Raw genomic sequence first — 15,858 nt, 5'->3', positions numbered from 1 at the left:
AATACTGCTCCTATGTACAAGAATATAACTACTATAATACTGCTCCTATGTACAGGAATATAACTATTATAATACTGCTCCTATGTACAAGAATATAACTACTATAATACTGCTCCTATGTACAAGAATATAACTACTATAATACTGTCTCCTATGTACAAGAATATAACTACTATAATACTGCTCCTATGTACAAGAATATAACTACTATAATACTGCTCCTATGTACAAGAATATAACTACTATAATACTGCTCCTATGTACAAGAATATAACTACTATAATACTGCTCCTATGTACAGGAATATAACTACTATAATACTGCTCCTATGTACAGGAATATAACTACTATAATACTGCCTCCTATGTACAGGAATATAACTACTATAATACTGTCTCCTATGTACGAGAATATAACTACTATAATACCGCTCCTATGTACATGAATATAACTACTATAATACCGCTCCTGTGTACAAGAATATAACTATTATAATACTGCTCCTATGTACAAGAATATAACTACTATAATACTGCTCCTATGTACAGGAATATAACTACTATAATACTGCTCCTATATACAAGAATATAACTACTATAATACTGCTCCTATGTACAAGAATATAACTACTATAATACTGCCTCCTATGTACAAGAATATAACTACTATAATACTGCTCCTATGTACAAGAATATAACTACTATAATACTGCTCCTATGTACAAGAATATAACTACTATAATACTGCTCCTATGTACAGGAATATAACTACTATAATACTGCTCCTATATACAAGAATATAACTACTATAATACTGCTCCTATGTACAAGAATATAACTACTATAATACTGCTCCTATGTACAAGAATATAACTACTATAATACTGCTCCTATGTACAAGAATATAACTACTATAATACTGCTCCTATGTACAAGAATATAACTACTATAATACTGCTCCTATGTACAAGAATATAACTACTATAATACTGCCTCCTATGTACAAGAATATAACTACTATAATACTGCTCCTATGTACAAGAATATAACTACTATAATACTGCTCCTTTGTACAAGAATATAACTACTATAATACTGCTCCTATGTACAAGAATATTACTACTATAATACTGCTCCTATGTACAAGAATATAACTATTATAATACTGCCTCCTATGTACAAGAATATAACTACTATAATACTGCTCCTATGTACAAGAATATAACTACTATAATACTGCCTCCTATGTACAGGAATATAACTACTATAATACTGCCTCCTATGTACAAGAATATAACTACTATAATACTGCTCCTATGTACAAGAATATAACTACTATAATACTGCCTCCTATGTACAAGAATATAACTACTATAATACTGCTCCTATGTACAAGAATATAACTACTATAATACTGCCTCCTATGTACAGGAATATAACTACTATAATACTGCCTCCTATGTACAAGAATATAACTACTATAATACTGCTCCTATGTACAAGAATATAACTACTATAATACTGCCTCCTATGTACAAGAATATAACTACTATAATACTGCTCCTATGTACAAGAATATAACTACTATAATACTGCCTCTTATGTACAAGAATATAACTACTATAATACTGCTCCTATGTACAAGAATATAACTACTATAATACTGCTCCTATGTACAAGAATATAACTACTATAATACTGCTCCTATGTACAAGAATATAACTACTATAATACTGCTCCTATGTACAAGAATATAACTACTATAATACTGCTTCTATGTACAAGAATATAACTACTATAATACTGCCTCCTATGTACAAGAATATAACTACTATAATACTGCTCCTATGTACAAGAATATAACTACTATAATACTGCCTCCTGTGTACAAGAATATATCTACTATAATACTGCCTCCTATCTACAAGAATATAACTACTATAATACTGCTCCTATGTACAAGAATATTACTATAATACTGCCTCCTATGTACAAGAATATAACTACTGTAATACTGCTCCTATGTACAAGAATATAACTACTATAATACTGCTCCTATGTACAAGAATATAACTATTATAATACTGCTTCTATGTACAAGAATATAACTACTATAATACTGCCTCCTATGTACAAGAATATAACTACTATAATACTGCTCCTATGTACAAGAATATAACTACTATAATACTGCCTCCTGTACATGACTATAGTCTGAGAGGCTTCTGCAGTTTGTCCCCTGTGCTCAGGTTTGTCACACGTGTGGAGCTGTGGGTGACATCTGTCTTCATGTTCTAACCCTGTGCCGTCTGTCTGTCTCTGTTTCTGTCCTTCCTCCGCGGTCAGAGTTTTAGCGCTGTTCCTCTGGTGGACATTGAACCTTCTCCTGTCAGTGCTATGAGAATTTCTCTAGCCAAGGTATAACCCGCTCGCTCTGTCTCCCGCTTTCCATTGATCATGTGACTCCTCATTGTGATTCCTTGTTGATTTTTGGTGATTAGATCTCCATCAGTGAATATCCTTCGATACAATGTTTCCATATTCTTCCATGGTTTCCTTCAGGTTGATACATTGTATCGGAGGAGCTCATCTTCCATTCCTTCAGGTCTGAGGGGCAGTGTCCATTCCCAGCACTTACCTGTAGCATTACCCATCCGCCATATCCTGGGCCGCGGTACTTCGCTGTATCCGACCTTGACCTTCACATCGTGACCCTTTGTGCTGGAGCCGGCCGGATGTTGCCTGTTCCGCTGCTGATTTCAGGCAGACTTACAACCATTGCCATAAAGTGCCGCCACATCCATGAAACATGCCCTTATTGTTATAATGCTTTGCAGTGGGCCTGTTCATCCTGTGCCACCTGATGCATGAAAACTTTCTACTTACAATTCCCACCCTCCTGCCTTGACCGTGTCGTATGTGACATTTAGGGAGCTGGTTGTGGGCCCCTATGGGCAGATTTCTGTCACCCATGTACCCACCTTTCCATGATGCTGACGTCGTGCGGTGGAATTTGCGCACTGTACTGTAGACTTCCTACAGTATACAGTAGTTGTCATGGGGGGCTGTCTTTGTACTATGTGTAGCATTACAGGGGCATCATACGTGTAGGTACGCAGGTCCCATGCTGATTTATGCCGCACAGTAATGGGTTGCAGCTGTGGGGACGTGGCCTCAATGTATTTTCCACCGACATCTTCTTTTTAATTGTATTGACTCCCAGAGGGAGAAGAGGGAACGGGAGGAGGAGTAGTTACACGTCGGCGGGCGAGCAGCGCGGTGTGAATTCTCCCCGGTGGAGGTGTCACCTCTCACGCTTCGCGGAGTGATGTGCTCAGCTCATGTTCTTCTCACGCTCTATGGCGGTATTATATACTGTGACTGGTAACGCAAGTCTAGATTGGTGCCACTCTAAGGGCTCAGCAAAAACGCTTCCGTTACTGATAATACAACCGTCTGCATCCGTTATGAACAGATCCGGTTGTATTATCCGTAACATACTCATGAACGCCATTGAAAGTCAATAAGGGGACGGATCAGTTTTTTATTGTCCGTCCCCCTTGACTTGCATTGGGGGTCATGTCGGATCCGTCTTGCTCCGCATCCCAGGACAGAAAGCAAACTACAACATCTTGCGGTTTGCACTCCGGTCTGGGAACGCAACGGAATGCATTTTGGAGCGCTCCGTTCTGTTCAGTTTTGTCCCCATTGACAATGAATGGGGACAAAACTGAAGCGTTTTTTTTTCTGGTATTGAGCCCTTATGACGGATCTCAATACCGGAAAGTAGCCTAATAAAGCAATTGCATGACTGACAACTACCCAGGGATTGACCTTTACAGATCTGTGTTGTCACTTGTAAACCGAACATGGCGGCCGTTACTGATGTGCAGAGGAACCTGCCGCAGGTGTTCAGTTTTCCTGCAGCGCCCCGACAGGCGAAAGGATGAATTGCACAGTGCTTATTGCCATCAGTGTATTGGAGATTAGACGACTGAAACCTTAATGTAAGGACCCTCCTGTAACCTGGTGAACCCGGAGGGGGGTATTTGGGGGTTCAGGGGGCGCCTTGAATGTGTTGTTGTAGCTGCACATCCGGGAGGATTTCCATGGTGTGTGTCAGCTCTTCTCTCCCCGGCCCCGTCTTCCTCTCTATGGAGATAGCGCACATTGTGCCGAAACGCTGATGCTGCAGCTTCTGCCCTTCCTGTTTACGCTGGGATATCTGCATCCTGACGAAGGGCTAGCTGCCCATGTGCTGTCTGGGGGAGGGGGGGGGGGGGACAAAGATTAGGAAATGGCATGAATGGCAATCCCTCCGGCCTAGTGACAACTTCTGTCTGCAATGCCCCGTGAGAGTAGCACCGTTTTCAAGATTGGCTGCTTGCTGTCAATGAATGAAAACCGTTGTCTAATCCTGCATGTGCGATGTCCAGTCTATAAATGAAAAGTTCAACTTATACGTTTTGTATCAATTGCTCACCATTTTTAACATATATCTGCTTGCTGTTAATGAATGGAAATATACTTCTTTAGACCCAGAGGCTGAAAACCTTCCAAGTCCTAAGCTGAAGGTTTGCAACACTTGTATCTAATCCAGACAGACTGATGCACTGATACATTGTAACAAACGATCAGGACAGGAGAGGGATTTGTGCTGCCGCCTGTAGAGTATACATCTTCTTCAACTCTTTGTGTTCCAATTCTTCAACGTTTTCAATATGTCTGCTTGCTTACAGTGAATGGAAACAATCAGTGTTTACATCCAGAGGCTAAAACACCCATTCTGAGCCTATGCCTCTCACAGCTGAGGGTTTGTTCCACTGATATCCAGTCTAGACAATCCTACACAGATCAGCAGCACACACCTCCGTCCTGATAGTTTTGTTTCAGTGTGTCAGCGCAGGTAAAATGTATCCGCTTGGATTGTCTGGACTGGATACAACTGTAACAAACTCCCAGCTGTGAGAAGTATGAAGTCAGGATGGGTTTTCAGCTTCTGGATGTGAACAGCAATGCTCTCATTCACTGATGGCCAGCTGAGATCTTTAAAAATGGCCCTGCACATAAAAAAAGATATTACACAGGCTGCCATAAATGCTGCCTTTTATGCAGCAGAACCGTTTTCAGAATCTCTGCTTGCTGTCTGTGAGTGAAAACATTTTTGTCTACACCCAGAGGCCGAAAACCTAAAACAGACCCAATTCAGACAGACCAGGACTCCAGACTGATACATTGTAACAAACTATCAGGACAGGAGTGAGATTTGTGCTGCTGATGTGTTGACCTGGCAGAGGGCTGTGTAGACCGGGTACCATTGTAACAAACACTCAGCTGTGAGAGGTATCTGATTTTCCAGCCTCTGGAATGTCAATCGTAATGTAGCCTTTCAGCGGCAGAAAGCAGAGATCTTGAAAATGGTGAGGAACTGAAATATAAAGTTTATTAGAAAGCTGCAAACTTTGTCTTAAAGTGACAGGCCTCCTTTAAAACTTTGCCGATGGCCCAGTGTCCGTCCTGATAGTACTAAAGCAGTAAATCCGCCGTCCCGCTGCCGGTGGTCCCGGGAATTCTCGCCGCTCGTCCCGTACATTACTCGCCCCCCACTTTCTGCTGTTATCAGACCTTTTATGAGCTGCGAGAAGAAATATTGTTAATTCAGCGTTTTCCAGTCTCTGGCAGAAGTCCGGCCGCCTCCTCGCGCCAAGATCCCCGGGAAGGGGCCAATAAAAGTAACATAAGAAATCCGTGCCAGGCGAGGGGCTGCGTAGCCACGGAGAGGAGGGGTCCTAGGCATAACTGCTCCATCCAGAGGAAGGGGCGTTCGTCCTGAGTCAGTCAAGGTGTCGATCTGTTCCCTGGAAAGCTGGATGGCGACCAGCACCTGCCTGGTGGTCACCACTGTTTGGGGTCCATCGAGGTGCAGTCACTCTGCTTTCCTAGAGTCCTGGAAGGTAAATCTGTGGTTTGCTGCAATGTGTGATGTCACCGCACTGACGTGATGATGTCAGCAGCAGTGGTGACATCACAGAAATCGCAGCAATTCGCTTTATGTCATCGATTTGTTTGTTGAGAGGGTCAGTTGAAGAAATTAGGCCTTTGAGCAATCAGATGTGTAGCAGAGCTGACTTTGCCATTTAAAAGGGTATTGGATATAAAGTTTGCATCATCATTTTTTTTTTTCTCTCCATTACTTGCCATTTTCAAGATTTATGCTTGCTGTCAATGAATAGGATCCATTTTTACTTCGAGGGTGGCTTTTCTTTTGCTTCGGCTGTGGGGGTGTATATACAGTAACGCGGTATTATCTGGGTGTGTCTGTTGCATGGGGATGATCATCAGATCGCTGGTGATAGGGGTACCTTCGCTGGCCGGGTGCTTGTCTATTTCCCCCCGTACTTGTTTCATTGTGCTCACTTTATTCTGCAGAGTCGGCAGCTGGAGTCCGAGACTGGCACCACGGAGGAGCACAGCCTGAACAAAGAGGCGCGCAAGTGGGCGACACGGGTGGCACGGGAGCACAAGAACATCATCCACAGTCAGCGGGTAGGTGTGGCGGTGAACTTGGCATAACTGCAGTCAGTCAAGGTGGCGTTCGTCCTGTCAGCCCACCAGGATTGTGAGACGAATCTCTAAAGATGCTGGGAGTGGTGCAGCTCGCCCCCCAAACTGCACGAGGCGCCCCTGTGATAGTGACACAGGGCCGACATAACCATGATGGTCGCAGTGACCCTATAACCATGACTGTCAAGGTGTTGGCATAAGGGTCAGCCTTAGAGGGCATCCGTCAGCAGTTTTGTCCCTGACCTGTTACATGTGCGCTCTGTGTTGGTCCCATGTTCATATGTGTCCACATTACTGAGAAAAATGATGTTTTAATATATGCAAATGAGCCTCTAGGAGCAACGGGGGTGTTACCATTACACCTAAAGGCTCAGCTCTCTCTGCAACTGCTGCGTCCTCTAGGTGTAATGGCCACGCCCCCGTTGCTCCTAGAGCTTCATTCGCATATATTAAAGCATCATTGTAGGCTTCAGGGTACCCCCATAACAGTGCCACCTGCAGGGGCCCCTGTAACTGTTTTGGCCCCAGGGGACCCCCATAACTGTGTTGCTGGCTACATTAAGCAAGCCAACTGGAGAGAAGCTGACCATAACTGTACTGGGGCCCCACAGTAATGACTCCATATTACCGGCTGTCTGCGGGGCCCCCATAACAGGCGGCAGTGGCCGGGACCGTCACTGTTACAATGGCCGCGGCTGATTCTTTGCTGTTCCCTCTTCCTCCTCAGTTGCTGGATGATGTGGAGGGTCAGAGTTCTCCGGCGTCGGAGCCGGGCCGCCTGGAGCTGGAGCAGAGGATTGAGGAGGTGAAGGAGAGTATCCGCAAGGCGCAGGTACACAGCTGCATCCATATCCCTTCATCTTTACATTGCTGCAAGGTCAGATCTGCAGATCATTTGCTGCGGATGGTGATTTCATGTATTCTCTATGCACATCCAAAGCTGCTTTCAAAAATTTCCTGGTTGCCCTTGGAAACAGACAGCGGTTAACGTCCACCCCGTTGTCAGGCATGTCACCTAATGCCTCAGCACTACACAAAGCACTGCTCTGTGCGGGAAACCGGCAGAATTCTGAATGCAGCTTTAGAGGTGATTGGAGGAGAGAAAAAAAAAAATCTAGAGCTGAAAGTATTTACTCAAATTTTTTTTGCAGATGATGCAGGTGCAGACCAAAGGATAGCAATGATATAAGACAGCCTTAAAGGGACAGTGTAGTCAGATGCAGGTTATCAGCCAGTTCAGACTGCGTAGTGTCCATCTGAGACGGAGCATAGAAAAATGCACACCACCCACGGCGCCATTTAGGGCTCCGGGCAACCGAGGCCCAATAAAAACATATCTGGTTATTTTTCTCCAGTGCCCCGAGGCGTCTTCATGATTCTGTATAATAGGACTTTGTATGAAATTAGGAGCTGTAAGCGGTAATTATATCATTTTCCGCCCGCGCCTTCCCAGGGACCGTAAAAAGCTTTATTAGAGGACGCCCGTCGCTTTGTTATAATTTACGGCTCTGGCTGTGTAAGTCATGGGTGCACAGATCCTTGCCAGCGTCTCCGGCTTTACATAGTTCTCCTTACACTTCGCTTTAATTGAATTCTAATTAACAATGTTAGAAATAAAAGTAATTATAACCTCCTGTTACAAGCGAATCGTGAGGGCGACAGGACGCAGGACGCACGCAAAGAATGTTTGTTAATTCACTCGGGACAAAGATGGAGTTTGCTGCCTCCATCCCTGTAGCCTGGGCAAGTGCGGTGGCATGATAGCGGCCCAGACTGGCACGTGCACCCTCAGTTATGCCCAAATCTATCAGGTAGGAAGATTTAAAGTCCCTAGATTCTTTATGAAAATCAGTGAAAAAAACTAAAACCTAATCACAGGTAATATTAACTAAATAAAACCAGAATCCTAATAAAAAATGAAATAGAATTAGGTAACCTAGCAACATGGTTTATAAGGCTGAAAACCGACATCTGTCCATCTACAGGTGAAACTCGGAAAATTTGAATATTGTGCAAAGTTCATTTATTTCAGTAGTGAAACTAACACATGAGACTCATTACAGGCAAAGCGAGATATTTCAAGCCTTTATTTGTTATAATTTGGATGATTATGGCTTACAGCTTATGAAACCCCAAAGTCACAATCTCAGGAACCCTTTGCTCAGGGGGGTATGGATTAATTAGCTGACACTTTGAGCCGAGAATATTGAACCTTTTCACAAAATCCTAATTTTAAGTTGCATTACTGAAATAAATGAACTTTTGCACAATATTCAAATTTTTTGAGTTTCACCTGTAGTTCACCCTGTCATCCTGCAAGTTGATCCAGAGGAAGACAAAAAAAAAACCCTGTGAGGTAGAAGCCAATTTTCCTCACTTTAGGGGGGAAAAAAATTCCTTCCCGACTCCAATCAGGCATCAGAATATCTCCCTGGATCAACGACCCCTCTCTAGTAGCTATAGCCTGTAATATTATTACACTCCAGAAATACATCCAGGCCCCTCCTGAATTCCTTTATTGTACTCCCCATCACCACCTCCTCAGGCAGAGAGCTCCATAGTCTCACTGCTCTTACCGTAAAGAATCCTCTTCTATGTTTGTGTACAAACCTTCTTTCCTCCAGACGCAGAGGATGTCCCCTCGTCACAGTCACAGTCCTGGGGATAAATAGATGATGGGAGAGATCTCTGTACTGACCCCTGATATATTTATACATAGTAATTAGATCTCCCCTCAGTCGTCTTTTTTCTAAAGTGAATAACCCTAATTTTGATAATCTTTCAGGGTACTGTAGTTGCCCCATTCCAGTTATTACTTTAGTTGCCCTCCTCTGGACCCTCTCCAGCTCTGCTATGAACTGTACACAGTACTCCATGTGTGGTCTGACCAGTGATTTGTAAAGTGGTAGGACTATGTTCTCATCACGGGCATCTATGCCCCTTTTGATGCAACCCATTATCTTATTGGCCTTGGCAGCAGCTGCCTGACACTGGTTTTTGCAGCTTAGTTTGCTGTTCACTAAAATTCCTAGATCCTTTTCCATGTCAGTGTTACCCAGTGTTTTACCATTTAGTATGTACGGGTGACTTGCATTATTCCTTCCCATGTGCATAACCTTACATTTGTCAGTGTTAAACCTCATCTGCCACTTATCTGCCCAAGCCTCCAATCTATCCAGATCGCTCTGTAGTAGTATACTGTCCTCTGTAGTATATATACAGTATACTGTCCTCTGTAGTATATATACAGTATACTGTCCTCTGTAGTATATATACAGTATACTGTCCTCTGTAGTATATATATACAGTATACTGTCCTCTGTAGTATATATATAGTATACTGTCCTCTGTAGTATATATACAGTATACTGTCCTCTGTAGTATATATATAGTATACGGTCCTCTGTAGTATATATATACAGTATACTGTCCTCTGTAGTATATATACACAGTATACTGTCCTCTGTAGTATATATAGAGTATACTGTCCTCTGTAGTGTATATACAGTATACTGTCCTCTGTAGTGTATATACAGTATACTGTCCTCTGTAGTGTATATACAGTATACTGTCCTCTGTAGTATATATACCGTATACTGTTCTCTGTAGTGTATACACAGTATACTGTCCTCTGTAGTGTATATTTATACAGTATACTGTCTTCTGTAGTGTATATTTATACAGTATACTGTCCTCTGTAGTATATATTTATACAGTATACTGTCCGTAGTATATATACAGTATACTGTCCGTAGTATATATACAGTATACTGTCCGTAGTATATATACAGTATACTGTCCTCTGTAGTATATATTTATACAGTATACTGTCCGTAGTATATATACAGTATACTGTCCGTAGTATATATACAGTATACTGTCCTCTGTAGTATAGCTACAGTATACTGTCCTCTGTAGTATAGCTACAGTATACTGTCCTCTGTAGTATAGCTACAGTATACTGTCCTCTGTAGTATAGCTACAGTATACTGTCCTCTGTAGTATAGCTACAGTATACTGTCCTCTGTAGTATAGCTACAGTATACTGTCCTCTGTAGTATAGCTACAGTATACTGTCCTCTGTAGTATAGCTACAGTATACTGTCCTCTGTAGTATAGCTACAGTATACTGTCCTCTGTAGTGTATCTACAGTATACTGTCCTCTGTAGTGTATCTACAGTATACTGTCCTCTGTAGTGTATCTACAGTATACTGTCCTCTGTAGTATATATAGATATATATATACAGTATACTGTCCTGTGTAGTGTGTGTATATATATATATATATATATATATATATATATATAGTATACTGTCCTGTGTAGTATATACAGTATACTGTCCTGTGTAGTGTGTATATACAGTATACTGTCCTGTGTAGTATATATGTATATACAGTATACTGTCCTGTGTAGTGTGTGTGTGTGTGTGTGTGTGTATATATATATATATATATATATATACTATACTGTCCTGTGTAGTATATATATACAGTATACTGTCCTGTGTAGTATATACAGTATACTGTCCTGTGTAGTGTGTGTATATACAGTATACTGTCCTGTGTAGTATATATATATATATATATATACAGTATACTGTCCTGTGTAGTGTATATACAGTATACTGTCCTGTGTAGTGTGTGTGTATATATATATACAGTATACTGTCCTGTGTAGTATATATACAGTATACTGTCCTGTGTAGTATATATACAGTATACTGTCCTGTGTAGTGTATATATACAGTATACTGTCCTGTGTAGTGTGTATATATACAGTATACTGTCCTGTGTAGTGTATATATATACAGTATACTGTCCTGTGTAGTGTGTGTATATATATACAGTATACTGTCCTGTGTAGTGTGTATATATATACAGTATACTGTCCTGTGTAGTGTATATATATATATATACAGTATACTGTCCTGTGTAGTGTATATATATATACAGTATACTGTCCTGTGTAGTGTATATATATACAGTATACTGTCCTGTGTAGTGTATATATATATACAGTATACTGTCCTGTGTAGTGTGTATATATACAGTATACTGTCCTGTGTAGTGTGTATATATACAGTATACTGTCCTGTGTAGTGTGTATATATACAGTATACTGTCCTGTGTAGTGTATATATATACAGTATACTGTCCTGTGTAGTGTATATATATATATATATACAGTATACTGTCCTGTGTAGTGTGTGTATATATACAGTATACTGTCCTGTGTAGTGTGTGTGTATATATATATACAGTATACTGTCCTGTGTAGTGTGTATATATATACAGTATACTGTCCTGTGTAGTGTATATATATACAGTATACTGTCCTGTGTAGTGTATGTATATATATATACAGTATACTGTCCTGTGTAGTGTGTATATATATATACAGTATACTGTCCTGTGTAGTGTGTATATATATATACAGTATACTGTCCTGTGTAGTGTGTGTGTGTATATATATATACAGTATACTGTCCTGTGTAGTGTGTGTATATATACAGTATACTGTCCTCTGTAGTGTGTATATATATACAGTATACTGTCCTGTGTAGTGTGTATATATATACAGTATACTGTCCTGTGTAGTGTGTATATATATACAGTATACTGTCCTGTGTAGTGTGTATATATATACAGTATACTGTCCTGTGTAGTGTGTGTATATATATATATACAGTATACTGTCCTGTGTAGTGTGTATATATATACAGTATACTGTCCTGTGTAGTGTGTATATATATACAGTATACTGTCCTGTGTAGTGTGTATATATATACAGTATACTGTCCTGTGTAGTGTGTATATATATACAGTATACTGTCCTGTGTAGTGTGTGTATATATACACAGTATACTGTCCTGTGTAGTGTGTGTATATATACACAGTATACTGTCCTGTGTAGTGTGTGTGTATATATATATATATATACAGTATACTGTCCTGTGTAGTGTGTTTATATATATATATATATACAGTATACTGTCCTGTGTAGTGTGTGTATATATATATACAATATACTGTCCTGTGTAGTGTGTGTATATATATACAGTATACTGTCCTGTGTAGTGTGTGTGTGTATATATATATACAGTATACTGTCCTGTGTAGTGTGTATATACAGTATACTGTCCTGTGTAGTGTGTATATACAGTATACTGTCCTGTGTAGTGTGTATATACAGTATACTGTCCTGTGTAGTGTGTATATACAGTATACTGTCCTGTGTAGTGTGTATATACAGTATACTGTCCTGTGTAGTGTGTATATACAGTATACTGTCCTGTGTAGTGTGTATATATATACAGTATACTGTCCTCTGTAGTGTGTATATATATACAGTATACTGTCCTCTGTAGTGTGTATATATATATACAGTATACTGTCCTCTTCCATGTTAATTACTTTACACAGTTTAGGGTCATCTGCAAAAAAAAATTATTTTACTGTGCAAGCCTACTACAAGATCATTAAAAAATCATTTAATAAAAAAAAAATAGTAAAATGATAAATGAATAAAATAAATAATTTAAAATAAAGAAATACTTTTCAAAGAGAAAAGTACTTATTGCTGGAAAGTGAAAAAAAAATGTACATATAATTCACCACACAACAAAAAAAACAAAAAACTTTTCGTCTGCTACTGGCCAAAAACCACTTGTCCTGTACTAAATCGAGCGTGCGGATTACAAATCCGAAGTCAGAATTGTTGTAACACGTCACGAAATTTTGCTATGCATAAGTATGCCTAAATGAATTAAGCACTTGGAAAGCATTGAATGATTTTAAATAGAACGAATTTTACTCCAACAATTACCGGATCTACATCAAAGTTTGCGTAGTAAACAGTGTATGAAAATGTAATGGAATAACAAAATTAAAAAAAGTCTAAAAGTTATACTTGAGCAAAGCCCAGTACTGTTAAAAGTGCTTCAGGCATCTGCTTTTGCGTTTGTGAACGGTCATATATTCCTCCATCATGTTGGGATTCCAGCGGCCTTGATACCTGTTCTCCATTGTAGAAATATCTTTATGGAACCGCTCTCCATGTTCGCCACTTACGTGTCCCAAATTGGGTGGGAAAAAGTCAAGATGGGAATGTAAGAAATGCACTTTCAATGACATTCGGCAGCCAAGCTGTTCATATGCTGTAAGCATGTTGTCTAATAATTCAGCATAGTTTGCAGCTCGTCTGTTCCCAAGGAAGTTCTGCACTACGAGCACAAATGCTTCCCAAGCTGCAAGACGCACTCGCTATGTCAGATTCTTGCGCTGATCATAAGTAGTGTATTTGCCACATATGTAGCAGAAATTGTCTGGATCGTTAACACATTTGCGCTTATCCATCTTAAGGTTCAAAACTGATAGCACTATAACAGATCACTTTATCCAAATCTGTCCAGCTTGCCTTATATACTTACTGCTGACATCAGCCTGAGTGCGTCCGGACAGGTCTGGACGTGTCCATTGGAATATCTCCAATATAATGCATTAATATTATAACTGAATAGGCTTTGCATGTACTTAAAATCTAGACGTGTCAGGCAAATTACGAGTTCATATTTGGTATCAGCGCGCTCATTTTAGTATAAATCACATGTTTTTCTCTCAGTAGCAAAATCATTGTTGCGCGGTAAAAGAAATAAATCTAAAATTGTAAAAATAAAATAAAACTGAAAGTTGTTTCTTTTATCTTTTTATTGTTCTACATTTTTCTCTGGTGTGTTCTCCTTGCATGAACTATGAACTTTCCTCTACTGCTTTCTCTCTAACTCACTTTCTTCAATTATCCTTTAGGGGATACTGCAGGGTTTTTAATTACTAAACTGTAATATTGTTCACATCCTCGTAGGAGATATTTCAGTGCTGTCGCAGCTCCCCCAGGAGTGACAGTGCAATTTCTTAGATTCTAATGGCTGATGTAGTCACGCATCATGTTCTTCATTTCACTTGGGGGAAAAAATTAAAACACAATATTCCATGCAATGTATTCTTAGGTATGAGGTTAAAAACAATACTGTAAAATATCACATTCGGAAAGTCCTTTTCATCATAGCAGTTTTCTTTTGTCTTCATTGGTGCTACTTGTTAGGTAAGGTATAAGATGCTAAAAAGAGGGAAGAAAGGGAAATTGTAACTGCCCAGAGCATAGTTCTGCTTAATATGTCATTGTCAAAGTATCTTGATAATTTGACAATGACTATAACATATAACTACTATAATACTACCCCTATGTACAAGAATATAACTACTATAATACTGCTCCTATGTACAAGAATATAACTACTATAATACTGCCTCCTATGTACAAGAATATAACTACTATAATACTGCCTCCTATGTACAAGAATATAACTACTATAATACTGCTCCTATGTACAAGAATATAACTACTATAATACTGCTCCTATGTACAAGAATATAACTACTATAATACTGCTCTTATGTACAAGAATATAACTACTATAATACTGCTCCTATGTACAAGAATATAACTACTATAATACTGCTCCTATGTACAAGAATATAACTACTATAATACTGCTCCTATGTACAAGAATATAACTACTATAATACTGCTCCTATGTACAAGAATATAACTGCTATAATACTGCTCCTATGTACAAGAATATAACTACTATAATACTGCCTCCTATGTACAAGAATATAACTACTATAATACTGCCTCCTATGTACAAGAATATAACTACTATAATACTGCTCCTATGTACAAGAATATAACTACTATAATACTGCTCCTATGTACAAGACTATAACTACTATAATACTGCTCCTATGTACAAGACTATAACTACTATAATACTGCTCCTATGTACAAGAATATAACTACTATAATACTGCCTCCTATGTACAAGAATATAACTACTATAATACTGCTCCTATGTACAAGAATATAACTACTATAATACTGCCCCTATGTACAAGAATATAACTACTATAATACTGCCCCTATGTACAAGAATATAACTACTATAATACTGCTCCTATGTACAAGAATATAACTACTATAATACTGCTCCTATGTACAAGAATATAACTACTATAATACTGCCTCCTATGTACATGAATATAACTACTATAATACTGCCCCTATGTACAAGAATATAACTACTATAATACTGCTCCTATGTACAAGAATATAACTACTATAATACTGCCCCTATGTACAAGAATATAACTACTATAATACTGCTCCTATGTACAAGAATATAACTACTATAATACTGCTCCTATGTACAAGAATATAACTACTATAATACTGC

General features: G+C 39.3%; 1 protein-coding gene across 5 annotated transcripts in view; it reads left to right on the top strand.

Annotated features, from left to right (window-relative positions):
• FCHSD2 (FCH and double SH3 domains 2) overlaps positions 1–15,858 on the top strand; it is a 114,900-nt gene that overhangs the window by 86,891 nt on the left and 12,151 nt on the right. For 3 of the 5 annotated variants that reach the window (XM_040426478.1, XM_040426480.1, XM_040426477.1), the window contains 3 exons: positions 2,346–2,417; positions 6,429–6,545; positions 7,291–7,395. In XM_040426478.1, coding sequence (XP_040282412.1) covers positions 2,346–2,417; positions 6,429–6,545; positions 7,291–7,395 — 294 coding nt within the window. The remainder of the gene's footprint in view (positions 1–2,345; positions 2,418–6,428; positions 6,546–7,290; positions 7,396–15,858) is intronic. The other 2 variants (XM_040426481.1, XM_040426479.1) reach the window with 1 other exon arrangement.

Source organism: Bufo bufo, chromosome 3 (genome assembly GCF_905171765.1).
Source record: "Bufo bufo chromosome 3, aBufBuf1.1, whole genome shotgun sequence".
NCBI classification, from domain to species: Eukaryota; Metazoa; Chordata; class Amphibia; order Anura; family Bufonidae; genus Bufo; species Bufo bufo.
Note: the sequence above shows the minus strand (reverse complement) of the source record. Positions and strands in the feature narration are given on the sequence as shown.